We start from the raw sequence: 26,946 nt of genomic DNA on the forward strand, positions 1-26,946 counted from the left end.
TGCACACGGCTCGGTATTTATGCTCCTGTAATCCGGAGGCATGGCCGGCCAAAGTTCGGCCACGAAGGACGCGTAGAAGTCACATTCTTACTTTAGCTGAGTTCACAAACAATTTGACAAAGTCCAGCCACATCTAAGTGTCCGTCCCCCCCCACCCCCCCGCCCACCCCCGGCTCCCCACTTCCCTCCTCCGACCCCCTGCAGTGCGTGTTGATCCACTCCTGCGATGAGACTTTATCCAGTGCAAGCCTTTGTGTTGTTGTGTGGGATGCGGCAGCTTCTATTAGCGCGGAGGCTTTTTCGGATCCCTGCTGAGCTCTTAACCCTTCACCGCACCTTTGTTCTCACTCCACCTCTTCGATTGTTTACTTTTGTGTGACCGACTCTGTTGATTACAGTGCCATAAACACACCAAAGCTATTTACTCCCGAGGCTCTCTAAATCGAAATCAAGCTTCTGTCCCTCCTCGGTAAGAGACAATCTTCCTTCTGCCGTTCGCAGTCCGGACCTTCCGCCAACATTCTACACAACGCTTTCCTCCAGCTCTTCGGCGCTCCGTCCATCCTTCCCTTTGTCCTTCGCTCGATCCCTTCCGGCGCTCCCTCTCCCGATGGCGACGCCGGTGTTGGAGTTGGAGTTGGTTGTGTTGTAAGCGTGGATGTATCCCCGCTGAAAGTCGCACCGCCCCCCGAACGGGCCGGCGGCGCTTTCGTCCTCGTCGCCGGCGCTGGACGAGCCGGTGCTGGCGGTGGAGGCGCACTGCACCAGCATCCCGTGGAGCGACTGGCTCCGCCGGGTCCAGATCACGCTCAGCCGCTTGGCGTAGCTGACGGCGCCGTAGCGTTTGGCCACAGTTGCGGCCGCGTCGCTCGCGAGGGCCACGGAGGAGCCCATGTCCAGTGAGTGGCGGCGTTTGCTGACTGCCCCGCAGGCCGGGCCGAGGGGGGATACGGGGCTCTGATAAGCCTGAGAGGAGTTCCACTTGTCCCTGCCGGGAGAAGTAATCCTCCAGGCCAGCATATCGGAGTCTCTCAGGGGTGCTGCCAGGGAGAAGCTGGCACGGTTGGTCAGCTCGCGCTCCAGACGGGGTTTCGGGCCTTCCCGGAAGCGCGACAGGCGGGGCAGGGTGGATGAGATGCAGGGCGAGTAGTCCAGCAGAGTTCTGTCACTTTCCGCCGTGTAGGGCGGCGCTTTGTCCAGCTTCCTCTGCCGCACCACCAAGGCCATCTCCCCCCCCGCCCCCGCCATGGTGGAGACCACGCCCCCGGCCGAAAGAAACTGCTCCAGGTTGACTTTTGGCTTGAACCTTGGCTTCGGGGGCAGTTTTGGCGGCAGGGAAGAAGCGCAATCTGCAGGCTCCTTCCCCTTTTCGCCCTCGCCGCTTCTCTTGGAGGGCAGACCGTTGGGTAGGACCACCATCATCATGTCGCCAGAGCCGTTGGATTGGTAGCACCCGCTGCCGTCTCCTGCTTTATCCCGCGCCGCCGCGCCGCCCCCCTGCCCGCAACCGCCAACCCCTGCCTCCGCGTTGCCGGCGTGACACAGGGCGTGGTCCGAGTGATCGCACGCGCGGTGGCGAACCATCAGCGCGACGGTGAACACCAGGAGGGTGACCACCACCACGCCGCCCACTAAGATGGTCAGCGTCCCTCCCAGGAAGTGAGCCTGGAGAGAGCTACAGGCGGGGTAAACGTCCTTGGTGGAGAAGGTGGTGCAGCCCAGCACTTTGGTCGCCGCCAGCGCGGTGATGGAGTCGTCAAAAATGGCCAGCACGCACAAGTTGTAGTCCACTCCGGAGACCAAGTTCTTCAACAGGAAGCGGTCGCTGGTGGATGGCAGGATCCTGAAGGGGGCGGAGCAAAAACAAGGTTACGCTAGTGCTTTGAACATTCCCAACTGGCTGAACGTCGAACAGCGCGCAGTCGATGCAAGGCCTCCTGCCACGCGGACTGTTGTGGGGAGAAAATGTGAAGTGTTGAGAGAACCTGGGGCAAGGGGATTGAAACAGCCCACCGGTGAATACAGCACCAAGGGAAAATGAGGCTATTGATGAAGCGTGCGCCCGGGGAGCATGAAAAGAGAACTCTGTCTGCCTGTGTGTGTGTGTGTGCGCGTGCGCGTGCGCGCTTGCACTTGAATTGCCTGAAGAAGCAAATGTCAGGCCATTTCGTGGGCCTTGGCACTTCATGAGGCCATTTTAGGTGAAAGCAAGATTACAGTAATGCTGAGGCGTTTGAGTGTCACGTGCCAACGTATCGCCACGAGGCCGTAGCGCTGCTAAACGTGGCATCAGCACGCACTTGCGTGGACTCATGAGAGAGCTGCTGTCAAGTTGTCATCTTAACTCATTCACTGCCATTGACGGATTTAGTTGTCTTTTCACAGTCCAGCCATTCAATCCCAGGGAATTGATTTATATATTTTTTCAAATTTTCTCAAACGTTAGGGTAAAAGAGGGTCTGGAAGTCAAACCCAAACATATTTTTTTCAAGAATATGTTCTACGCAGGCTCACTAGTTGACACAAGGCATTCTGATGAATATTGCGTTTGTGGAATAAGAGTTAATCCACCCATTTTTTTTCGCCATCTCAGGGGGGCGACCATTTTGTCACTTCCGTCGACTGAAAATGACATCACACACCCTCACGGCTCAATCATGGTTCATCTTCAGAAAACAGGTGAGCTGTGATTGTTTGTTACCTGAGCCCTGAGCAACTGTGATGTCATTTTCAGTCGACAGAAGTGACAAAATGGCCGCCCCCCCCCCTGAGATGACTAAATGGATTTTGCTATATTCCATAAACACAATATTAATCAGAACGTCCTGTTTCAACTAGTGGGCCTGCATGGAACATATTCTTGGAAAAAAAAACGTTTGGGTTGCCTTCCCCCATAAAGCACCAAAGCAGCCGCAAAAAGCTAACAAACCAACATGCATGTTTGTAAGAGAATAGCATGAGCCTGTTTTGTGTTTGTGTGTGTAGGAGGGCGTAGCGCTGCTCAAGCGTCTCTCGCTGACAGGGAATGACTTTGGCCTCCGCTCTCACCCTCTTGTGTGGGCAACAGTGTTTGTGTTGATGTTCGAAACGTGAATGCTTTGGCAGTGTTTTCGCTTTTTCTGTCATCTGTCCGTGGCCACGACTGCAGAGGGCTCTTGTTGCGTATTCGCTTTTGTACATATTAGGGATAGACTTACTATCGGCCGGGTCGATTATCGGCTCCGATATTCAGTGTTTTGACAATTATCAGCGTCGGCCTTTTGTAAGAATCTGATGGCCCGATAATGAATCAATTGAAAAACTGTGTTAACTTCCAGGAACTATTTATTTACATTTCCATATAACTTTATAAGAGATTGTACTACCGGGACCACTCTGCGCTTTTTGTTTTTGTTTGAAATCAGAACAAAGGTAAGTGACTTTTTTAACGTTTCTGTCGTTTAAAAATTTTGGGGGACTTTATTTCCTGTAGAAAACTACATGGAGCTATTAAGTTTTCATTAAACTTTTGAAGATATGCTAATGACCCTGGGATCGCCCTTTTTGTTAGAATTTTACAACAAAGGTATTTATTGGCAAACATTTATAATTACAATAACAACATTATAAAAATCTGAGAAATATACATGCTTAGAGGCATTTCAACAAAGATAAGAGGTTGTTGTTTTTTTTTTACCCCGATATTTTCCTTTTTGCTGAAAATGAATATCGGCTCCAAACGTCAGTTATCGGCCTCCTTGACTACTAATAATCGGTATCGGTATCGACATGGAAAAAAACCATCAGTCTATCTCTAATGCATATACTGGACATGTACCAAATGAGTCACATTATTAATCGGCCTGATAAGGCCTACCGCTATTTTTGCCGAAATGAAGTAAAGCTATGCCAGTCTGCATCGAGTCTGAGCGGCCACGCAGGGCTTCCTTGTTAAAGCGGCCGTGTCCAGATGTCATTAAGTCACCGTAGATTGACATCTAATGCCGGCAGAAATCCACTTATGAACTCCCCCTACGCAGAGGAGCGACGTGCGTGTTGCCATGGCAAAGGTTCATTACTTGGCCCAATAGTGCAGCACTTGAAGTGGAAAGAATTGCCTCATGCGGCATCAGCTGGCATAGGTGACATGATTAACACAGTGGTGAAAACGCTGCCGCAGAGTGAACATGAGGTGGGAAAGTGGCCGCCAAGTGCCTTCCCATGTCCCAAAAACACAAAAAAGAAACGCTGCGGACTCTGCGCCGCATCGGAAAGTCGTTTCAAAGTGTCATTTGATTTGTATTCTGCACAGCCCTGCCATAGTGTGGATTGAAATAAGCGTCCCTGAATGCTATGAATGCAAATGTGGGACACAAAGAAACACGCAAGCAGTGTGATGCTTGAGTGATGCCTTCAGTTCTTGTCTTATGCGGCCATTCAGCTAACCCTCTCATCGTTTCGATCGGAATCATTTCCTGTTCAATTTGCACTCATAGGGCTTCTCGATTATGAAAACAATCGTAATTGCGATTATTTTGCTGCTAATTCAAATCACGTTTATTCAAAGGATCATTTATTTAGTGGTACAAAACAAGAAAATGTTTAAGCGTAAAAAAAATATAATGACAAATGTACAGTAAGTGCGTTTTTTTTGGGACCAAACAAAATGTATAAAATGAGTTAAAAAAAAAAAAAAGATGCTAATGTATAAATTCAAGTATGATTTCCTTGCGTAAACAAACATAGTGCGTTGGATAGAAATGGATATTAATAATCAAGTTTTACGATTATGCCGATTTTGTAATCATGGAGCGTAATAATCGTAATGGTAATTGGATTTCGATTCATTGCAGAGCCCTAGCGGCTCGCCCGATTTTGACATTCCAACCTCTTTCTTTGTGTCTCTGCCCCGCCTCTCACCTCCAAGCTGTTTCTAGCGCGAGCCACAAATCCTTTTGGCATTCCTCGCCGGACGCTTACTGACCTGGCGCCTTCTCCCTCCGCCTTTTATTTTTTTCCCAGACATTGCGCTACATCTCCATTAGCCGCCGCTATATCCGTACGTGCCATTATTTAACAAGCAAGGTCACGTCTTCTCCCTCGTCTCCTCCCCGCCGATCATTCCTTCTCTAGCTCTCGCTCCCCATGCTGCTCCCTTTAGCTTTCAGCTTATATTTCTCTCCCTATGTCACACCGCTTTTATCCTCCACCTCCCTCCTCCTTTTACGAGGCCGTGAATCACTTGTATGGCGTTTTCCACGGGAAACGTACGCGCACAATTCACCGGAACGCGCACACAGTCGCAGTCGCAATGTATTGCCATTACGAGGCATTTGGACCCGTTTGCTAGCAAATTAGCCCGATGGAGGGGACCCAAAATGAATCGATTCATTGAACGGGCAGCGTTGTACGTGGCGGGTGTGCGCCCGCTTGTCTCCGTGCTTGTAATTGCGGTTAATCCCCGCTAAGGCGCACTGACACACACAAACACAGATGCTGGAGAAAGGGAAGTCGTTAGGAAGAAACTTGGGGTGGGGGAGGGACGCTTAGTCGGGACTGGTGGCACAGAAACAAGTTATTATTAGTGCCCGTGACAGTGGCTGGGAAAAATGGTGTATTGTTCTCCATGGTGCAGCACCAAGCGAGATGGGCGAGGAGGAGGGAGAACAGAACGATTATCTCCTCTCGCGCCTCACGTCTCGGCTGCCCTCGTTTCCCTCCTTTTACATATCATGTTTGTTTACCCTTTTCCTCTATGTTTGCTCTGGATTTCCGCGTCCCGTTTGCTAGCTTGTCGGCTGTCTGCCGCAATCGCGTCTGAGCTCTTCTGCTCTCCTTTATCAGTCTCTCTGCCCATCGAACAGACACTCTCCAAATCAACCCCCCCCCCCACCAACCCCCACCCGCCCCCCTTGATCGTTCAGGATCATCGTTCGTTTTCCTTTGTCCGTCCTTCTCATTCAAGCCTCCTTCCTAATCGCCTTGCGCTCGTCACCATTGTACATATTTTCATCAAATGCAAAATGAGGAACTGCCTTTGAACCTTTGAACAGCCCATCCGGAGCCTCTTGCAAATGAACTAGGGCTGCTCGATTATGGGGGGGGGAAAAAAAATCGTAATCACGATTGTTTTGGGGAATAATCGAAATCACGATTATGCAAACGATCGTTTCTTTCTTGGTACAAAGCAAGAAAATGTTTAAATGTAAAAGACAAATCAATTTCTTTGAAACACTATAATTATGTAAGTTCCTTATGGACCAAACAAAATTCATGAAATTAAAAAAAGGTGCAAATGTATAAATCCAAGTATGATTTCCTTGTGTCAACAAACATAGTGCACCGGATGTAAATGCATATGAATAATCGTTATTTTTTTACGGGAGTGTAATAATCGTAATTTGCAATTGAATTTCGATTGCGCGGACCTATAAGCAACACAGTCGAGTTTATTTTGTGTGTGTATCCATTCCTCCGAGTCTCCGGCTTCCTGACACCACTTTTGTGTTCTCGCGCGGCGCGAAGGGGCATCGTCGGTGTTTTTTCCCCAGCAGTATTAAACAAGAGCCGTGGTGTGTGTACAACGCATAACGAGCGCCTGCCCTGCGCCCCGATATTCTTTCCCCTCGGCTTTTGTAATTCGCTCCTTGTTGGTATCTGTCGGCTTTGCGGCGCGCTTCCCCTCCAATGTATGTCAGACTCTCTTTGTGATCCACTTTCATTCTCGTTATTTCCTCGACTCGGCGGTGTTCCCTGCTCACTTGTGACGCTTCCAAAGTCGGATTGCTCAGCGGGAAGGTTGCTCCTGTTGTGGCTGCACTTTAATGGCAAGAACGCTGCTGCCCCCGCTTTTATTTCTATTTTTTTTTTATTTATTTTTTTTTCCCACTGACTTCAGCGACTTTCAACTTTTGGCTCGAAAAGAGGACCGATAAAAGTGTTTCATGTCATCCGATCTCATACGTTCGAGGGGGTCACAACTTTGGCTTTCATTTCCAGCAGAACTTGGCAAATGAAAGCTGAAGTCCAGCGGTTGCCCCGACCCACAAGCAGCGTGCTGGACTCAACGCGTTTTTTGTTTTTTGTCTGGAAATGAGACACGGTGGCCAAAAGTAGCAGATGGTACCACGTGGGTGCATTTAAGTGGAGCCTCATTAACATGGAGGGACCGTTGTCGCCCCCGTTGTGCGTCCTTCAACTGGGATGCACCTGAAAGGAACCCAGTGTGACGTTTTTCTTTTTTTACAAGAACACGCCCCCCCCCCCCCCCCCCCCCGCCGCGCGCTGGTGCAGCGCGGAGGCCGATCACCCGGATGCGGGCCGCTATGATCGTGTCAGGCGGCGACAGCTTGAGCAGCTCCGAGCAGATGCCAGCCGCTCGCCGCCCCACCTGGCCCTGTCACACCGCGCCGTCCAAATTAGACAGGCTGTGTCTCCAGTGCCGCTGACCTTTTGAAGAAATGATTCAATCTGGCAGACACGCCGGGTCCTCGTCGCGGCCACGATGACGCCAGCTCATCTTTGCCACCCTGAAATTGTGTGCCGTACCGAACCGAGCTGGAGCGCACTCCATTCTCCTGGCTTTTTGTTTTCCTATTCGGTCGCCAGTTCACTTGTGGCCGGAACAACAATCCAAAAAAAACCCAAGAAAAGTAATGGGACTCTGCGCTTGGACTTTAGCGGCCGCCCGCACGCTCGCCGGTGCGACGTTGCGGTGGGCACGAGCACGTTAATAGCATGATAGAAATCTATACTGGAGATTCCTGGCTCCATTGTGGTGGGCCTTCTTTCATACGCTTCCCTCATTTATTTCTTTATCGCTCCTCCGAGACCTGATTCGCCTCACAAAGCTTTCCGACATCTTGTCATCTCTATCAGTCATTTTTTTTTTTCTCCCTCCCTCCCTCTCTATTTCACCTTTTTAGCAAGCAAGCAAGCTATACAAAATCATTAGCTACGTTTCCATGGACACATTTATTCGGAGTGAATACCTGATCGGAATAAAAATGCCACATGTACACACCCCGTTTGGAAGATTCTGAACCGATCAAGCCCATTCCGATCAAGATTTTATTCCAAACGAGAGAGGTAGTTTGTCGATTGTTAATCCGAACGCATGACAACACTTATTCCCAAATTTCGGAACAAATCGTCTATACAGCTGCATTAGGTAGTGTTAACTCGAAGTAACAGCGCAAACGGGGAAAAATATGTGACATAACGGTCACGTTTCAAGTAGAAATGGACGGAGCGATGTTTTGTTGACACGGAAGTCGCTACGGCTTCTTCTTCTACTACTACTTTCCGGTATATTTGGGCAATCTGCGCGTGTCAAAATAATTTGTTCCGGTTGAAAGTTTGATGCACGAACATGCAGGTCCTAATCGGAACAATATTTTTAGTGTCCATGAAAACAGTGCATCCGAACAGTATTTTAATCTGAATTTAGCCAATTATGATGTTGCTGGTTTGTGTGGGTCCCTCGCATTGCGCGTTTTCCTTCCCGCCAAGCTGAGCGCGTCGACTTGTGCTCCACTTTCCATGATGTGCGGCCGTCGTGTCACGCTTTTGTCTTCAAGGGCTAAATGAAACCTGGATTTGAGAAAACGAGTACGAAAAACGGTCGCTGTCATGAATAAGGAATCCAGCATCTGCTGCAGTCCCGTTCGTCAAGTCGCCCGACTCGCGGTCCATATTTTGCCATGAGCTTGCATTTCTGGAGTGGCGTCCGGCCCTTTTATGCAGCGAGCCAGTTCCTTCTATTATTAGAGTATTTGCCACGGAGAAATTAGAAGAGCTGATCAGCAAGGGAGCTCAGATCTCATTCAGTTCAATCATTTATTTAATTAGTTCTCCCTGCTTAATTGCTGCGTGTGTGCTGATGGGGAAAGAAGACACTCTGTGTTTGTTTTGATGTGCTTTTTCTGTTCCCCTTTTGCGTCCTTGGTTTTATTCCCCTCTTTCATAGCTCCCTTTGTCACCTCACATTTTTTGCCAAGCAGATGCTCTCCCGCCTCTCTATCTTTCATTACATCTTCCGCCGAGCCCCTGCTTTCATCCCAGATGTATTTTCCCATCAAATTCTATTTCGCTGATGGATTTACTTCCCCTCCTGCTGCATTTTCCTAAAGGACCATTCAGCCCACCCATCTCTCTTAGCCTCAGCCTCACCCGCTTTCTTCCCTTTCAACCGTCCTCCCTTTCACTCTAATCTTTCCCGTGGGGATTTGTTTAGAGTCAATCTCAGATCTTGCTCTTAGTTCCAAATTCCTCCGCGCCGTCCTCTCAAGTCTCATCCCGGTCCTTAAAATCTGCCTCCGTCCATGCAATACATTCAAACTATGAGCCTCTCCTCCTCGTTCATTTTTGATGCGTGAGCTCTCGGAAGCCATATGTCTCGTCCATGCCGCTCACATGGTCTCCGTAATACCCGAGGTACGCCTCGTTTAGTCCGTGTAGCTTATAACGCCTTCCCTTGATGCTGCGCCATAGCAACGGCCAGCTATCAACCGGTATGCGGGAGCGTAAATGGCAAAAAGTTGTACCGACCTGTAGATGAGGGTTTCGTCGGCCGTGCAGTTGTATTGTATCTGATACATCCACACAACGTACGCTCCGGACAAACGTCCCAAATCCCAGCGGACCTGAGCCGAGGTGGACGTTATTCCTTGAACTCCAACCGTCCTCCGGTCGTCTTCGTCTCCGTCATCGTCTTCGGCGGGCCCGTCGTCAGCCCGCTCCCCTCCGGGAGCCCTGCCGCGGTCAGCTTCTTCGTCTTGGCCGCCGCGTTTTTTCTCATCGTCCACGTCGCCTCCGCGCCCCGCGCCGTTGTTTATCCCCCCGCTTTTGCCCGTGCTGATATCCGAGGATCCCGGATCAGTTCGTAAAATCCCATTGGTTACATTCCTGCCGTTCCCGTTGTTATTCCCTGTGTTTGCACCCGCTCCGCCCCGGTGAGGGAGGGGGATTATTTTCAGGTCGACGGTGGCAGTTGCTTCGCCCGCTGCGTTTATTGCGATGCACGTGTACGCCCCGTCGTCCCGGGCCACCGTCACTAAGATATCCAAAGTGCCGTTGTTGAAGGAGCTGGTCCGCGATGAGTTTGCGATGATGCGATCGTCCGGCGACACCCAGTGCACCACCGGCTCCGGGTCTCCGATGGCGCGGCACTTGAGGGTGGCCCTCTGGCCTTCCAGAACCCACAGCTTGTGGGTGTGGCGGGTGATGAGGGGGGGCTCGCACGTAAACTCCTCCTCGGGAATCGACCAGAAGTACCTGAGAGCAGGGCGGAAAAGCCGCACGGGAAAGTGAGCCCGAGAGATATTGATCGTATGCGTGTATGTATTAGTCTGACCTGTGATTTTTCACAAGAGTAGTTATCAGTTAACCCAGTACAGTGAAGGATAATGCTGGCAGATGCTCATTTTCCTCCTCAACACTTTGCCGGCACGGCGTCATTTTAATGACATACTTAGTCTGGGAAAGGATGGAAGATAAATGCAGGGACGATGCCAAGTAGCAGTGTAATGACTTTTACGGTCTTACATATCCATGAATTATGGTGCAGTCACTGTATCGCTATTAGCAGCGCGTTATCCCTCAATTCAGTTGAGTTCTGAAGACCTACAAGTTTGTGCTTCAGTTCTAATTGTCCAATTAAGGAACCACAAGAATAGCAGCTGTGCAATTGCCTCAAACGCAGTCCGGATCCCAACAAAAAGGACTGGTTTGCTAGCGTGTGGCTTTAGGGAAAGATGCTAATCACCAGGACTATGACCGAATGAAAGCATTGTCAAGAAAAAGGGAAGGCGACGGCAAAGTACCTTCCAGCAAGGTGGATCGGCGTAGCGCAGGTCTCCATGTCATCGCTGCGAATGAGCCGTCGAAGCCACAGCAGTTCGCAGTTGCAGTGCAGCGGATTTCCGCCGAAATTCAGACTGATGACGGCGTTGTAAGGGGTGGGGCTTATTGCACCTGTCTGGGACCTGGGAAGGTTATGAAAACAGGTCAGTTTAGTCAACGGCCAAAAATATAATCCACATACAGGCACACGAGCACCACACGCGGCACAAAACAAGCAGTCGCATCCATTTCCACGTGTTATTTTTAGTTTTTTAATCATTCCGTACCAGTCCTGGCTTTGCACTGACTCATCACCAACTTGTGTGCCAGAAAGAATGCAATCCATCTCAAATTGCTTAAAAAGAAAAATCTCAGTCACGCTGAGTTCAGTGAGCCTGTCGCAGCCGCTATTTGCTTGACAGTTTGAGCTCAGTAGTTGTTTTACTTGTTGTCGATATTTTCAAGACGGTAAAGTCGTCTAAATGTGATCTCAAAACTTGCCAGGGCCGCTATTAGTCACCCTGAAGCCACTTTATGGGGCGGCATGGCTCAGCGGTTCCATCCCTGGCCGTTGCGACCTTGCCGAAGTGCCCTTGAGCAAGATACGGAAACCCCCCCCTCCCAGTTGCTCCTGATGCTGCGTCATCAGCGGATAAATAAGGTAAAGTGTGAAGCGCTTTGAGTACCAAAGGTAGAGAAAGAAGCGCTACACAAGCGACAGCTCATTTACGCCTCCGCGACGTACAATTTGGAACAAGCTGATGCCTCAGTCATGTATGCGAAATGGAATGAGGACAGCAGATTTTGCTAATCCCTCACTTGAACAGCTGGCTCACATGTCTTGTCCGTGTAGCTCTGTGGTGCAACAATAGTGAATAATCTGACACTTAACAGTTTGCGGCGCAACATTTTGTCTCAGCTCCACCTCTGAGCACCACGAAGGAATGAATAATGTTGCGCTCTACCTCGCAAAGAGGGGGTCGGGTGGCAGGGTCCTGAGCCGGTTGGAGGTCATGTCCAGCCTGGCGAGCTTGTACAACTCTCCGAAGACGCCCTCCGCGATGTGGTCTATGAGGTTGTGGTCCAGGTTGAGCGTGTGCAGACTGGCCATGTTCTGGATGGACTCCCACGGCACCCTGTTGAAATCAAACAGAGGCGGCAATGAGAATCAGGACTCTCATGTGCTCTTCTTCACGGCCGGGACGATAGACTCGCAACTCTGATTGTCGGTGACTTGTGGGGAGCGGCGACATAGTTGAGGCTCACTCGTAACTCATAAATTTGGCTTCCAACCCAAAGCAAACAATTCGACCAAGTGTCAACTTATAAAAGGAAAAGCTCGCAAGTTGTGTCAAACCTAAGTCAAGGTACCACGGAACTTTGGCAGCTTACTTTCGTAGGTTGTTGTAGGACATGTCCAGATCCTCTAACGTGAGTAAGAAGTCGTCAAACGCCTGCACGGACACTTTGATCAACTGGTTGTTGTTGACAATCAGATGTTGTAGATTCACCAATCCCGCCAGGTCCCTGGGGCCCACTATCGTTAAACGATTACCTGGAAAGACAAGAGTGACGCGAGGTGACGCTTACACTTGGGTGCTTATTGTCCAACTGAGCTCGTCACGCTATTCACCGTCGAGATGCAACGAGCGGAGACTCTCCAGATCAGCAAAGGCCATCGGGCGAATCAGGTGGATGGTATTTCGGGACAGAGTCAAATCAACCAGTCCCGTCATGTTGACAAAGTCACTTCCTCCAACTTCCGTGATGAAGTTGTCGGCCAGCCGCAGCTCCACGGTGCGCCGGTCAACGTGCGGGGGCACAAAGAGGAGGCCCTTGTCGGCGCACAGCGTGCTGAGCGATTCCGAAAGGTTCCGACACACGCAGTGGAAAGGGCAGGCCGACACGACGCCCCACGTCTCCCCCGCTCCGATGAGGGAGGGCAGCAGGCAGCATGTGACCAGGGTCAGCCAGTGAAAAGCCGGGAACCGGACGCCGCCGGCAGGTGTTCTTTTCGAGGCTCCCGAGCAGGGGCAGGGGGTGACGCGGGCCGAGGAGGGCAGAGATGAGACCAAATGGCCGGCGTGGGGAAGCGAGAGGATGGATGGAGGGAAGGTGGAATGTTTGGCCCGCCGATCAGGGCGGGGATGTGCGTGAGGCAGGTGCTTCTGTCTGCTGGGCTTTAGGGTTGGGGGGGCAGGCATGGTAGAAAGCCAGGCTATCCACAGACCTTTAAAAAAAAAAAAGAGAGAGAGAGAGAAAAAGAAGGAGCGCTTAATAGGAGTTGTACTGCTGTGCCTGCAGCATTCACAATCAGCCACTTTCTGCCCATGTGTGCACGCATACACGTTAAAGCGAGCCCTTTTACTTTCCAGCCGGTACTGCCTTGAAAAAACACCCCACAAGGCTGAACACCGCCAGTCCCCATGGTAACGGTTACCTAGAAACCTGTAAGAGAGGATTAGGCATGTGTTTTATCATGGGACAGTTTCTTAAGGTTGCGGGTCAGGGAACTGAATTGGGTCGCCAGTCTTATCTGCCTGGATTGCGCGGCGAGACTGGTGTCAAAATTGCAACGAGCATTTCCGCGGCTTCTATTTACACTTGATATGACAGCGTATGCTGTGACAAGGTGTGGAGATGAGTCACTGAAGCTGATTGTCATGCATATGAGTTGCCGTAGCAACGTGGATCCGGAAGGGAGGACAGTCGGCGTTGAGGCGCTGCACTCAGAAGTCGCTCGATGCCACGTATTTTACACTTCAGTCAAGCCGTCACGCAGCCAGCGATGCCGCGTCCGTAACCGAGCGCTTGGCAAACGTCTTTACCGTCAAGTCTGCAACATTCTGCGTGAAGCCAAAAGGCTCCTTTATCGCCTTTATCGTCATGCTTTGATTTGTCCCGCGGTCAACAACGCGACTGAAGCGGCACTGTCCAATTGAGCAATCTTTAGTTTGTGTTCAAAGTTTTACGATGGCAGCGAGCGTACGTTTTACCATCTGCAAAATGGCAGCGTCGCCACTAAAGCAGCGAGAAACACGAGATGAAAGACGCCTCGGTGGCGTCAGTTGCAAAGGGGCTCAAGGTGAACAGTTATTTGTGTCCAGCAAGGCACTTTGGTTTGATATGTTGCCCATTCGAATAGAATGGACAAGAAAGCAGCCCTTTTGCCACGATAAACATAAAAGCCAAAAAAGCAGGATGACCGTTTCGTATTCGCGATTGAAATCTACTCCGAGTGGCCCTACCGCTCATTGACTCCTTCTGCTCTGCCTTCCGCTGAAATCCTTCCGCTTTTCACCTACTCTTTGGGAACGGAATTGTACATTTTTGGCTCCATCCGAAGTACTTCCGATAATTTGATTGTACCTTTGGGGACGGAAATTGACTCTCCCTCTTTCTGGCGGCGTCCCATCACTCTTTGTCATCTATTCTCTGGCAGGAGCGCTGCTCCTCGTGTTTTCCATCTCGCTCACTTGGCTCCATCTCGAACCCATTGTGCCTCTAGCGCCGCTGTAACTTTCGACAATTTCCTTGTCTTATTCCCACAATCTGCTCCCGACTGTCTCGTCTGCCCTTGAGGCAACCCGGGGATGGCAGCGTTATCAGTCACAGCTCTGCCTCGCCACGTCTTTTCGTCTCTCGCCATTCTTTTGTACGCCGTACCTCCTCGCTTGCCGCCTCCTTTCAAGTCGGGAGCCGCGCGCACCTTTGCACCTGCGGTATTCAACCCTCCTCCTCCAGTGTGACCCTTCTATTTTGGCGCCGGCGCTCGCGTCTGTAGCCGTGCGGACCCGCAGCTCCTCGGGACACAATGGCAGGCACACAGTGATGGATGGATGTGACCCTCTGAGAGACGCTCGGCTCCTCGCCCCGTTCATTTACACGGCTGGCGTTTGCCGCCGCCACTTCCGTGTCCCCCTAGCGACGCACGCTCATCCGTCCGCTAATTGATTTTCTGATGGCCATACCTGACTTAATCCACCAGCAAATACTAGAGATAGACCGGCATGTTTTTTTTTCAGGGTCGATACCGATCGCAATTATGAATTAGTACTCAAGGAGGCCGATAACCGATATTTGGAGCCGATATTCATTTTCGGCAAAAAGGAAAATATTGGCTTCAAAATCAAACTCTGAACTTTGTTGAAACGTCTTTAAGCATATGTTTATTTCTTTAAATTTGCATAATGTTGACTTACTATTATTATTATTATTACTGTTATTGTTTGCCAGTTTACATCTTTGTTGTAAAATTCTAGCAGAACAGGAGCTCCCAGGGTCATCAGCATGTCTTCCAAATTTGAATGAAAACGGTAGCTCCCAATCGTTTTCTACAGTAACGAAAGTCCTCCAAATTTTCAAAATGACAGAAATGTTCAAATTTCACTTCTCTTTGTTTTGATTTCAAACAGAAAACAAAAGTGCAGTGTTCCCAGGGTCAGTAGCATCTCTTATAAAGTTAACTCAAAATTCAAATAAATAGTTCCTTGACGTTAACAGTTTTAAATTGATTCATAAATGCCCTCAGATTTTTTTTAAAAAAGGCCAACGCCGATATTTGTCAAAACACTAAATATCGGAGATGATAATTGGCCTGGCCCAGAGTCAGTCTATCCCTACTTCATACCCCAACCACAATCATGTCCTAAGAACACTTCAATGCTACACAAAAACGCACTATAGAAGCAAGGTACTGTGCCATGTACAGTACATCTGATAATATTTATCTGATAAAATAGTGAACTTATTTTAAAAAATAACTCAAATGCATCATCCTCTCCTTGGCAAATAGTCTTGGCATTTCATTGTACATATTCAAGACACCGTGCGGCAGATGCAGCAAAGCAGCCCGACTGGGCTTGCCCGCCGCCAGTTATCACTGCGATAGCTTAAAACCGATGAGAACGGCGTTTGCTGAAATGCAAATTGACAAGTCACGAATGCTTGTGGGACAATTTCCTTGCGAGGATTGAGAGTTTGCCCGTCTTTAGGCTTAGAACAATTTTGCTTGTGCCGTGTGGACAAAGAAGAAGAGAAAACTGTGAAACAAACATTGGACTATTCTCCAGTGGCCTTCATTGAACCCTGATCCAAATCCTATTGAACATCTGTGGAAGTGCCGAAACACAGATTCTTTAGTCGAAGCATAAAACCGAAGAAAAACAATGTTTTTTTTTTTTTTTTGTTTTGTTTTTTCTTGAAATGAAGGCCCCCAAATTCGGCCATGCGTACGTGCGCCGCATTAGTGTCCGCAGCAGTCCGCAGTGTTCTATTTCATTTGTTTTCTGCCTTCGGACTATTTTGGGCAATGTCTCGCTTGCGCTACCCTGCATGAACCCGCGGCGTAATCGCAACGGTACAAAGAAGTCTTCGCAAGCTCCACGTTGGCGCATGACTCACAACTGTGAGGCTGAACGTGCCCCGACTCGACTCCCGACTTCCCCAAAAGTTCCTTTTCCAGGCCCGTCAACTTGGGTTCGAGTCAAGTCATTATCTCGACCCCCCCCTCCCATTAAAGCTTGTCAGTGCGAAATTTGAACTCGACCAGTGCAATTAAAAGGGACTTGCGACTCTACTTCTAAGTCTAAAGTGCCTGTTGTTTCCACAGAGCAGACCTATTGCACTTTAGGACTTGATTTCCTTTCGGCCTCAGTATGTAATCCCCCGCTGAGGACGATAAATGTCAAGACCTCATTAAATGCCAACTACAATTTATAACCTTAAAACACATTGTGTGTGTGTGTGTGTGTGTGTGTGTGTGTGTATTTAGATTTGCACGTGTATTTCTCATCAAGTCATCCTTTGAAGCAGTCGCTGCGGCCTCCCGAAATGCCACCAGTCCCTAATGGACTCCAAATGGGGAGCGCCGCGTTATTGATAAGCGTCAAGCCATGCTATTAGCTCCCACGAGCCACTTATCGTCGTCCGGGCAATAAAAAGGCGCCAGATGAAGACGTGATACGTTCGCGTGGCCAAACGTACAAAAAGGCCAGCCATAAAGTGGAGTCAAAGAGAGGGATGATTCCGATCACACAATGCCCTTGATATTAATTGTGCGTTTTGCGCGCGCCACAACAGTCTCCCACACGCTCGTAATTATAGCGAGGCCGACAGATTGTCCCTCCCGCTCCTCGGCTCTTTCCCCGGGCGAGGGAGAACACGGCGCCCACGTAGCCTCTCGTTGTGGCAGTCGTGCGCACGGAAGCCCACTCGTCCTTTGGATACCGGCGCTTCTTTGTCACTCCCCTCTCCGATTTCTGGCCACCGTCCGCAATGTATCGATAGCGCCGCGAGAGGAACGCCCGCGGCGGATGTGCGGCGAGCGGCCGGCAAACGTGAAGCCAAGCGACGAAAGAAGGCCCCGGCGCACCGGCCGGTATGAATGCGTGTGGTGAAGCGGATGGGCAGAGGAATACGTAAAGGCGATAAACGGGCCGAAGGCCGCCAATCCGTCAGTGTCGCAGCGAGAGGAGGAGGAAGCGCACGGCCGATTTGATTAGGGGGATGGAGAGCTGCGTCGGGAATGAGTTTGTGGGAGGAGCCCGGAGACGCGCTCGCTGCGGGTGAAAGTCTGATTAGAGTGGCGGGGAGCACTCCGCGTCCGCGGCGGTTGTCTCCTCTCAGCGTGGCCCCGAGTTAATGAGCGCCATTCCTGAAATATACCGACCGGCTTGGAAGGAAAGAAAAGCCGCCTCATCCATGCGTCCGCCCGTGTTTGTTTGTTTGTTTGTTTGCTTGCTTGCTTGGTGGAAAAGCAATTAAGCGCCGTTTTATTCTGAGAGCATTGCATCAAGTCTTTGCCGATTTGTCCGCACGGTGAAAATGAGAAAATGGCCACCTCTGTTAGCCCTCGTGGAATAAAGAGCATTTCGTTTTTTTGGGGGTGTTTAACTGCTCTTGGATGTCAGGGATAGCAAGTCACTGCCGTCTGGTGTCGACTCTCATATAAGTGCTTTGAAGTGCGGCCTTTTTAAGCGCAGGCCGTCTTTTTTTTATTTATTTTTTCATTGCCGAGATAAGTGCGGAAACTAATACTACACGGCGTTCTATCCTCTCTGTCCGACGGGTGGAAATTTTTTGTTGCTCTGAGACGGGCCTTGTAATAGTCTAGAGGAGGCGGCGTGACTTCTTACCGCGGGCTGTGAACTGTTGAGCCAGGACTCGTGGACGAGCACGTCGTGAGCTTACATTTCTCTTCTAAAATTGATACCGAGAAAAGTCTTGTTGAAAAATCGGCAAATATATTAAATGAGGCTTCAAAGTCCTTCACTGACTGGCTGTCACGTACGACTCCCCCCCGCTCTTTCGTCTTCTCTCCGTGCACTCACGGCCAACAACGAGGCGCTCTAAAGCAGCCGTCGAACCCGGAAGCCCCGGTCCGCATGCTGGCTATCAGCTCGCACTTGCTTGGCCGCCTCGCCTCGCCATGCATGCACTCGTGGCCGACAGCGAGGCGCTCTAAATCGGTCGCACCGACGCGGATCCTCAAACAAGTATGAGGTATTTCGGAGCGAACCTCTTTAAATCGGTTGCATGTTGTCCTCGTACGCGGAGAAGCAGTTTGTCGCCTTCCAGGAAGCGTTGATTGGTCTTCATTGCCCCAACTTTGTGTTTTCAGTCTGATACCGGAGGTGACCTTGGCGTCGTCTCCCTCGCTACTTCCCGACCGGAAAGTTTCTGGGATTGTGAAATGTTTGCTTCCCGCCGTCTTTCCTTCCTCTTGGAAAGTGTGCGCGGCTCGCGGGGGATTCCACTTTGTGCGCTGACGATAAACGCAAGTGGCAAGCAACAGAGGTGACAGTGATTTTCTTTGGCACTCTCTTGGCTCACACACAACTTGAACATGATCTGGAATGAAAAGCTCCCGTTTCTCGTATGCCCTCTACGAGTGCGAGGCTCGCTGTGAGCGTGTGTGTTTGCACAGGTTAGCTGGAACGCCGTGTTTTTTTTTTTTTTCCCCCCCCCCTCCCCTTTGTAATGCGTCACTGTCACTGAGAGACTGCAAAGTAGCATGTCAGTGTTATCTGTCAGCAAAGCCCCGGTGTAAACATCTGTAAGACTCGAAGGCAGCTAAGCGGCAAAGCGGTGGGCGCCGTCGAGCCCTGGCACTTGAGTCGCGCCGCAGTACTCGAGTGCAGCGACGTAAACTCGGGCCAGGCGTCATTTTTCACTTTTCGGGAGCTTGTCGCCGCTGCCACGCAGCCCACTCGACATTGTTTGCTTTTTACCCCGGACGGGAAGAGCGGGGGCGTGTCCGATTGGATTGCACACTCGCGTGCGTCAGGTTCGGGGCTAATAAAAAGCGGCAATTAACACATGATGGTTTTTTTTTGTTTTCTTTTCTTTCCTTCTTTTTCCACGTTGGCCTACTTGGGATCAGCAAGTGCACACGTGAAAGATTTCCCTTCCTGAAGCCAACGAGCCCCCTCAAACTGCCTCCCGTTGCTTTTTCCACACTGTGGACTCCAGCCTCGGCAAATAACGACGGCGATACATGGGAGGCGCCCACGCGCCGTTCCGCACGCCCTCCCCCAAATTTGCAGACGCACCACAACGCCGGCACGCTTGTGCCGACGCTCGTAAATTCCCATTTGCGTGACACGTGCTGGCAAACTTACTGACCTACCACTGTGGCTGCCTGCACATGATGTGCTCGCACTTCCCCTCCCTTGTTCTTCTTCTTCTTTTTTTTTTTTTTTTTTTTGTTCCATCTTCCTCAGTGATGCAACCCTGTTTTCACTACACTGCCGCATTGGTTGTCAGTTTTCTCCATCTCGACTTTCTGTTTCGGTTAAAAAGCCATTTTGTGTGCTGCGCACATGTTCATAGATTTACGGAAATCAAGCTAACCCAGCGCAACTTGAGCCCAATCAGACCACCCCCCCCGGAGGGGCCAATTTTATGGACCCTGATTTGCTGACAGCACAACTTGTTTGCAGCGTGACCAAAGTAAATCTGAGTGGCTTTGTGTGTGAGTGCCCGCGCGTGTGTATATGTCAAGATCCTGCTGGCTTCCGGGCATTCGGGGTTCGGGGGGGGGGGGTTGGTCTTAAGAAAGGGAATTATCCAATCATCACTCAGCTTCCACCGCCATCGGTCGATGACATGTCAACCAGGCCGATTGATCGTGGCGTCGGATGTATTGACTAATGTGACACGCGCGCGCGCACACGCGGACTAAACCCCACTCCTTTGTTCTTCCCATGGCAGGAAGGATTACATAAGATTAGATTTCAACTGGACTCACTTTACATTACGCAACACGTTGGAAAATTGAATTCTTCAAATAAAAGTGTATAGCACCCTGTGTATTGAAAGCAACCATATTCCCGTCCCCTGGCTTAATGCTAATGCTAAATAGCATCTGTGTCGCGGCGCTACAACACCAAAGATGCAGTAGCACCTCTACATCAGCAACATAGCAGTACTCACAGTCGTGTTCTTTATCCTCTGCGAAGAAGGGCTAATATTAGCGCCGTACGGATGAGCTGAGAGGAGGCGGGGCCAAGGCGAGCAGCACGGTGGCCATTCAAGTGATGCTGCTTTGGGGGGGGCGGGTGGGCGGCGTTTCAACGGCAAAAGATGATTTGAGATGTGAACGTTTGGATGTTTCACGCAACAAGTTGAACTTGTACCTCAAGTCACCACCATCTTTGGATGAAAAAAGTGCTTTAGTCTATAAAAAGAGAATCAAAAGAAATGTATTTCTAAAGTACAAGTACTGTATTTACTGCAGTATTGCCTACTCTGCCCCTTGCGAGTGTTCTTATTTTCTGCGTTTGTGCTTATTTATTTTGTTTTTAATTTATTCTATTTTTTATTTTATTGATGTTACAATCAAACAAGTGATGGCTCTTAACTAAAAAAAAAAAAAAAATCAGTCATCACTCAGGGCTCGTTCACAATCGTTCAGTTCCTCAATTGCTGCCTTGAATGTTGCACCCATGTCACTCACCACCCACCAGAGCACTCGAGCCTCGCAGCCGCCCGCTTTTCTTGAATCGCTCGCTCCCAAAGCCTCCCTCCGTCTGTCGCCCGCCGTTGCCGTGGTTACACTTTGGCCCGCTCATCAGGCGCCCGTTGTGCCTAAACAGACTGTTAACATTTTAATTACTCATCCTCTCCACCTCGCCGCAGCAAAAGCAAGCGGCGCTTCGTGTCGGCGTCGCTCCGCTCCGCTTCTGCTTTTCAATCCACCGGTATGCCGGCGGTCCCCGCTTTTGCCCGCCCCGACGAAAGCCGGCGCTCACGTGGCCGGCTGCCGTTTTTCCTCCGCCGCTTGCGCTTCTCCTCCCCCATTGGCTCGCCAGTCTGCTCATTTTGACAGCAAGCGTCCCCATCTGCCGGCGTGTCGGAACGGCAGACGCCCTCGCCGACGGTGACGGGATAATTGAAGCCATGTCAAATGCTTCCGCCGCTGCGGCACTGTGACGCTCAGCCCAAATGTCTCACCGGCGGCAAGGCGAAGCAAATTAGCGGCGCGCGCGCGTGTTGGCAAGAAAGCTGAAACGGCAAACGGAACCAAAGTCCAGCGTACAGCTCCGCCAAGGCCCAACGTTTTTATTTAGCACAGAATGCTGCACCTTCATAAATAGCTGCCTCCTACATGCTGAATGCTGTCAGTGTCGTCCTATGGATTCATGTCTTGCTCAAAGAACAAGATATTGTAGCCTACCTTGACTTGCAAGTCATGACATCATTCAATCGAATGAAAAAGAGTTGAACAATTTGTCGATTAAATTGCCATTGTGCTGCTCTTTGCGCTTCGGTCACCCGCTGGCAAGATAAGGACGGATGTACTCCTCGGTATCGGCTCCTCTCGTCTCATCGGTACGGCGCTAAGATTAGTCGTTCTTCGCAGCTGATAAAGAATGTGACCCGAGTCACTGTCATTGTCTGTCTGCATGTATTGCTTGAAGGGCGGTTTGGCATTCCAATGAAGCTAGTTGGACTGAAATGCGGAATTCTAAAAACGCTTGGGTTAAAAACAAGACAATTTGGGGTCAAAAATTCCACTTATTGGGTAAACTTGACCCACCTTCTTGCGTTGTCCATTTTTGACCCCAAATTGTCTTTCACCCAACTGTTTTTAGAGTGTGAGCTATGTGGCGGTTGTAAGTACACAATGTGTCTTCTAGATTGGTTGCATGTTTAGTTTGACAGCTCCAAGCTTCTTTTTTTTTTTTTTTTTTTTTTTTTTTTTTTGAAGATGTGCTGCTGCTTCTTGTCGAGTGAGTTGGGCTGCGTTCACCGCAAGCAAACAACGCGAGTATCTCAAGTGCGCTTTTTAGTCAAAGCAACAAAAATGTCTTGAGAAACTCTTGAGTTGGGGGGGGGGGGGGAGTCATTTAGCACATGACTCCAGATCTTGACGTAAATGTTTTGGGGTCCCACGTGACTAATGGAACAAACCGATGTTCAGTCAGAAGTAGGGCTGAAAAATTAACCAAATTAAAATTGATATCCCGGTTTAGTACAAAGCCATTTTCAGTTGGTAAAAGCTGCAAATTTTTTTTGTAGGCGTCCTTTGTTTTACATATATTTTTATATGTAAATCTTTTGTACGTATTTATATAGCGCCTGGATAAGCTTAATAAGCGCAGTCCACATGTTTACACGTTATCATTGTTTTGTGAAAAGCTGAAGGCGGTAAAGCCACAGATCTTGTTTGCATTCTTGTTGTAATCCGTCGTCTGGCTTTCGGTTTTTTGTTTACGCTGCGCCTCTTTGGTCGAATTTTGTGACGTTCTGATAGTCAACGCAAGTCAAAGTGTTTCGTAAGTCTAATTGAAGTCGATGAGTCGACTATGTTACTTGATTTGCCTTCAGCATTTATAAGACCAAAACATTGCCATCCATTTGAAATCGAAGCTTGTTTGTTGTAAGACAACATATTACATCAGAGTAACGTACTGCTTGTTTTTGTTAAAAAAATTTTTTTTTAAAATACAGGGGAAGAGAAATTGAAAAAAAACGATCGCGTATCAAATCGCAATGGCAATATTGAGCTTCTTTTTCCCAAATTTTTCATCCCTCGTCAGGAGCTCCAGCAGATAACGACGGCCATCCCTCATGTCTTTGCCTCTTCTCCTCATTCATCTTTCGATAACGTCACTCATCAAAACGGCTGTAAATGAATCACTCTTATTACACTCCCGTCAATGAATCCCTCATCACTTTTTTTTTGTTTTGTTTTTTTTTCTTTCTTTGCTGACCCCTTATCCTCATCATGTTGCGCCAGCCTTCTCCCTTTTCATTCTCTCCGCATTATCGCCTCTCCTCGCTCTCTCCGCGTCTGGCGGCCCTCTTCTCCTCCCGTACATCCATCCACTCAGCCGCTTTCCTGTGTCAGCAGGCCAAATAAGTGCAAGTGTGTGCGCGTGCGCGCGCGCGCTTATGTAAAAGCCCTCGGAGGATGCCGCCCGGAGCCCCAAATCCCAGCGCGGCGACACCCAAACGACACGCCATGCGAGATTACGCTGAAGCTCGCGAGTAAGTGAGACGGCATCTGCCGCACGCGTTTCTCGTGGGAATTGCGCATGGAAAAAAAAAAAAAAAAAAAATCCAGTTAGAGGTGTTAATGGATGTTAATTGAAAGGAAAAGCTCAAAATAACCCGCATGTGTGTGCGCACGCTGACATTCCCCTCTTAGATGTGTCTTGGTAGCAACATGTTTATTATTTATAGGACAGCCCAGCATGTGTTTCGGAGACAGAACAACGAGCTCCTTCCTTACTCAGTGCACTGACGAGCTCAATGATTCAGCACAAGGGAGCTAAACGTGCAGACTTCGATTCACCTTTACTGGGCCGATGTATGGCAATGTGTGTGCGCGCCCGGAGTGGCCCATCTGGAGCGCTGTGAAAATTCCCGCTGGGCCGGGCCGCTATTGAGCGGCAAGGATGCGGTATCCTTTCATGCGCTGCCGTAATTTGTAGATCCGAAGTCGATTTTGAAAGATTCAATTTACGTTTGATTTGAATGGAGATGAAAAGCGAAATTGACCTTCGCAAAGACAAATTGTTTCTTTAGAGTCAATGTCAATCCCTCACATCATATAGCGAAGTCATTGTTGGTCATGCCATCCGTAGTCACAGCTCCATTAAAATCAAAACCTAGGAGCAAACCAAAATGAAAACAAAAAGCGGCGTTTGGATAATGTTTGTCTGGTGGTGCCGTCTCAATAGGATTTGAATGAGTGCGCCCGTAAATCGCAGTTTGCAAAATGGCGTCGGCCGCTGTTGATCGCTCTGATTGGCTGTTAGCTAGCAAATGCAAATCACTGCATGAGCTCTACGTACGCTTTGCGATAGTACACGAAAGCAAAGTGACGGCAAATGAGTTATCCAGTAAATCCCGCTCAGCAAAATCTTGCTTGTGACTTGATGCTTGTCACCGGCAAGGTTCTGTCAACGCCTGCGTTTTATTTCATGAGACCCTGACTGCGGATGCTAGGATAAACAATGACTTCTCAGTTACAGTTCCAATTACAATTAGTGCCTTCCCTCTACACGTGTGTGTGTGTGTGTGACAGGGAAGGAGGGGTTGGGGGGAGGGGTTAACTTGGAGCTTACCTTTTCTGTCTGTGCTTAACAACTGGAATCAGCTCCACATGTTGGCCAGGTTGTTGTCGTGTGTGCAGAGCACATGCCCTCAGCCCCCCAGGTGCTTTTGTGCCGCTTGGGGGCTCACGGTAAGCGTTGCGTATTTGAGTCGAAACCCGTCCTGGTGCCCTCCTCGTAAAGATACGCAAAAGCCAGCCAGGTTTGAGAAACTCCACAATATCCTCTTAAGCTTCTACAGCGGGAGAGCCAACCTGGAAAATTCCAAATTACTCGCCCAATCCTGCCCTGTTATTCCGAGATGGAGACCTCAGTTTGATGAAGGGGGGGGGGGGGAAAAAAAAAAAAAAAAAAAAATCCACTTTGCTCTAAATCCTCTTTCAGGCCTTTTTGAGACGACTTCCTCGAGGCTGCATTGGATGTGAATTTGTTAAAGGCTTGACTTCCGCCAGGAGTGGAATCCAGACGGCAGCGTCGTGCTTCTCCCTTCCCGGCCTGCGCATCCTCACGCGTACCGGCCGCTGCCTGGATTATTTATTCACCGCCTTTCTCGGGGCTCCGTCCCTCAGGCGTGCACTTGCTCTTTCTCGCGCCGCTTAGTTCCTGGAGCGACTTCCGGGGAGCGTTCTCCTTTGCGCTCGGCCGCCCCCCACCCTCCCCCCGCCGCATTTGTCGGCCGGGTGACCTTGGCAAGAGGGCGTGATGCTGAGCCACCTGCGAGAGAAGAGGAATAAGAAGTGTACATCCCGTTGTCGTGACACCACACTCCAGCCCCCCCTTCAGGACGGCCGCCCGTCCGTCATCTGGCTCCTCCCCGGCGGCCACGGTCAATTCTCCCTCGCTCCTCGCCCGCCCGCCTCCAGTCACCTGTCTGTCGAGAGGCGATCAATAGTCCCGGGACCCCCTTAACGTCTCTCGGCAGGCCGCCCCGCTCGTCTCGCTGCGCGTCGAAAAACGCCAGCGCACAAAGTAGCGCATTCAAGCGCCTGCACGCGCGCGCGCGCGCGCGCGGGCGGGCGGGCTAATGAAACAAGCAGCCTATTGATCTCCACGGGTGAATGTCAGACAGTTCAAAAGTCCGCCTGCTCCGCTCTGGCCTGTCAATCATCTTTGACAGGCTGGAAGAAGTCGATTTGGTGATCATTTTGCACTTGAGCTGCTTGTCACTCTCTGCCTTCGCGGCTCAAATCTTGCCTCCCGTTTGCATCCCGCCTTCCAAATGCGGCGTTGTCACCCCGCATGCAACATCGAGCGGATTTAGTCTGTGTTTTTCTTTTGTTTCCCCCCCCCCCCCTTCTCCCCACCAAGGTGTTTGTCACTTCAAAAGCACAATGGAGCAATTTTGCCTCCCTTCACCTCCTCTCGGCCGCTTCCATAGACCGAGCCGAACATCCAAAACCTCCCCCCCCCCCCCCCGCCCCAGCGTCCGATGAAAAGGCGGATTTACTCACCTTGTTTTCCCGAGCATTCCACCTGCGACCAGCGAAGCCGTCACATCTCCGTCTTCAACTCGGCGGCGGAACAACACCCATCGCTCTCTCCCTCCCTCTGCCCCCCTTCGGCTCTCCCCTCCTCTCCGCCGTCACTCTCTCTCCCCTCCCGTCGGCCGCCCCCCGGCTGGCTCGCCCCGGACAGCTGCGGCGTTCTGTCTGCCGCCTCTGTCGCCCTTCGCTCGGGCTGCAGGCTGATTGAAATTTAAGTCGTGCTAATCCCAGAGTGCAGGTAGTGAATGAAGAAGGAGGGCAGGGGGGGGGGGGGCGGGGGCAAGAGACGGCGAGCGATGGAGAAAACGCCGCCCGTATCGCTTCTCTTCCGGCAGGTCTCCCTCCCTGCATTCATCCGCCCGCCGATAGACTTGTTTTGACTCTTCCTTATGTTTTTGTGGCGCCCGAGAAGGAACAGGAGACGGCACCGAGGTCCTTCCACGCCGGCGCCGATTTGTGACAGAGAGCGAGCGAGGGCGAGAAAGCGAAAGAGAGAGAGAGAGAGATAGAGATGTGGAGCCGGAGTGATGAAGTGGGGGAGCGCAGACATGAGGGGAGGGGGAGTGGGAATGCGGGAGGATGGAGATGGAAAATGCTGCGTAGGAACAATGCACACGATGATCAAGTAGAGTAAATGTTGGATTTTGTGGTGATCGGTCACGCGAGGCTTGAAAGCAGCAAGGAGCAACTTTGTCATTTTTTTTTTTCCTTGAAGCAAGGCTTTTATTAAACAATGAAAATATGATAATAGAAATAATGAACACTTTTTTTTTAAAGACATAAGCAACAGTTTTTACATCACAAAATTCACAGTGTGTATTACAGTAAACTGTCTTTTCTTGTCTGGAATGATATGCTCTACTCTGTAATGTCATTTTCAGAATATGTGTTGTGCGGACCTCAACAGTCAAAATCAAAACTCAGGACTTGTGAAAAGAAATAACATTAGTGATATTAGGAATATTTTATACTGTTTGAATCTTCTTTTAACCTTATAGGCCACTCCCACCCCGACGCTGTAACGGAAGCTAATTCATTTCCGGTTCCGGTTCTGTTGCATAATGCAAATTTTGCCT

The 26,946-nt window shown here is 50.0% G+C and overlaps 2 protein-coding genes across 4 annotated transcripts in view; one reads left to right on the top strand and one right to left on the bottom strand.

The window, feature by feature from the left end:
- Positions 1-26,946, top strand: part of LOC147150929 (pyruvate carboxylase, mitochondrial-like) — a 147,252-nt gene that overhangs the window by 82,542 nt on the left and 37,764 nt on the right. The gene's annotated exons all lie outside the window — the stretch shown is intronic.
- Positions 191-25,948, bottom strand: LOC147150930 (leucine-rich repeat and fibronectin type-III domain-containing protein 4). Of its 2 annotated transcripts, XM_086023197.1 has the most exons (9): positions 25,838-25,948; positions 24,399-25,100; positions 20,787-20,919; positions 12,455-13,051; positions 12,214-12,376; positions 11,787-11,957; positions 10,803-10,964; positions 9,529-10,254; positions 191-1,843 (listed from the first exon to the last, which is right to left on the bottom strand). In XM_086023197.1, exons 4-9 carry the CDS (start codon positions 13,023-13,025, stop codon positions 523-525), a joined length of 3,114 nt encoding a protein of 1,037 aa, XP_085879323.1. In that variant the 5' UTR covers positions 13,026-13,051; positions 20,787-20,919; positions 24,399-25,100; positions 25,838-25,948; the 3' UTR covers positions 191-522. The 2 variants fall into 2 exon arrangements, with proteins under 2 accessions (XP_085879323.1, XP_085879322.1); XM_086023196.1 differs by lacking the exon at positions 20,787-20,919.

The sequence above is a fragment of the Filicampus tigris genome, chromosome 2 (genome assembly GCF_054856515.1).
Source record: "Filicampus tigris isolate MCC_2025a chromosome 2, RoL_Ftig_1.0, whole genome shotgun sequence".
Lineage (NCBI taxonomy): Eukaryota > Metazoa > Chordata > Actinopteri > Syngnathiformes > Syngnathidae > Filicampus > Filicampus tigris.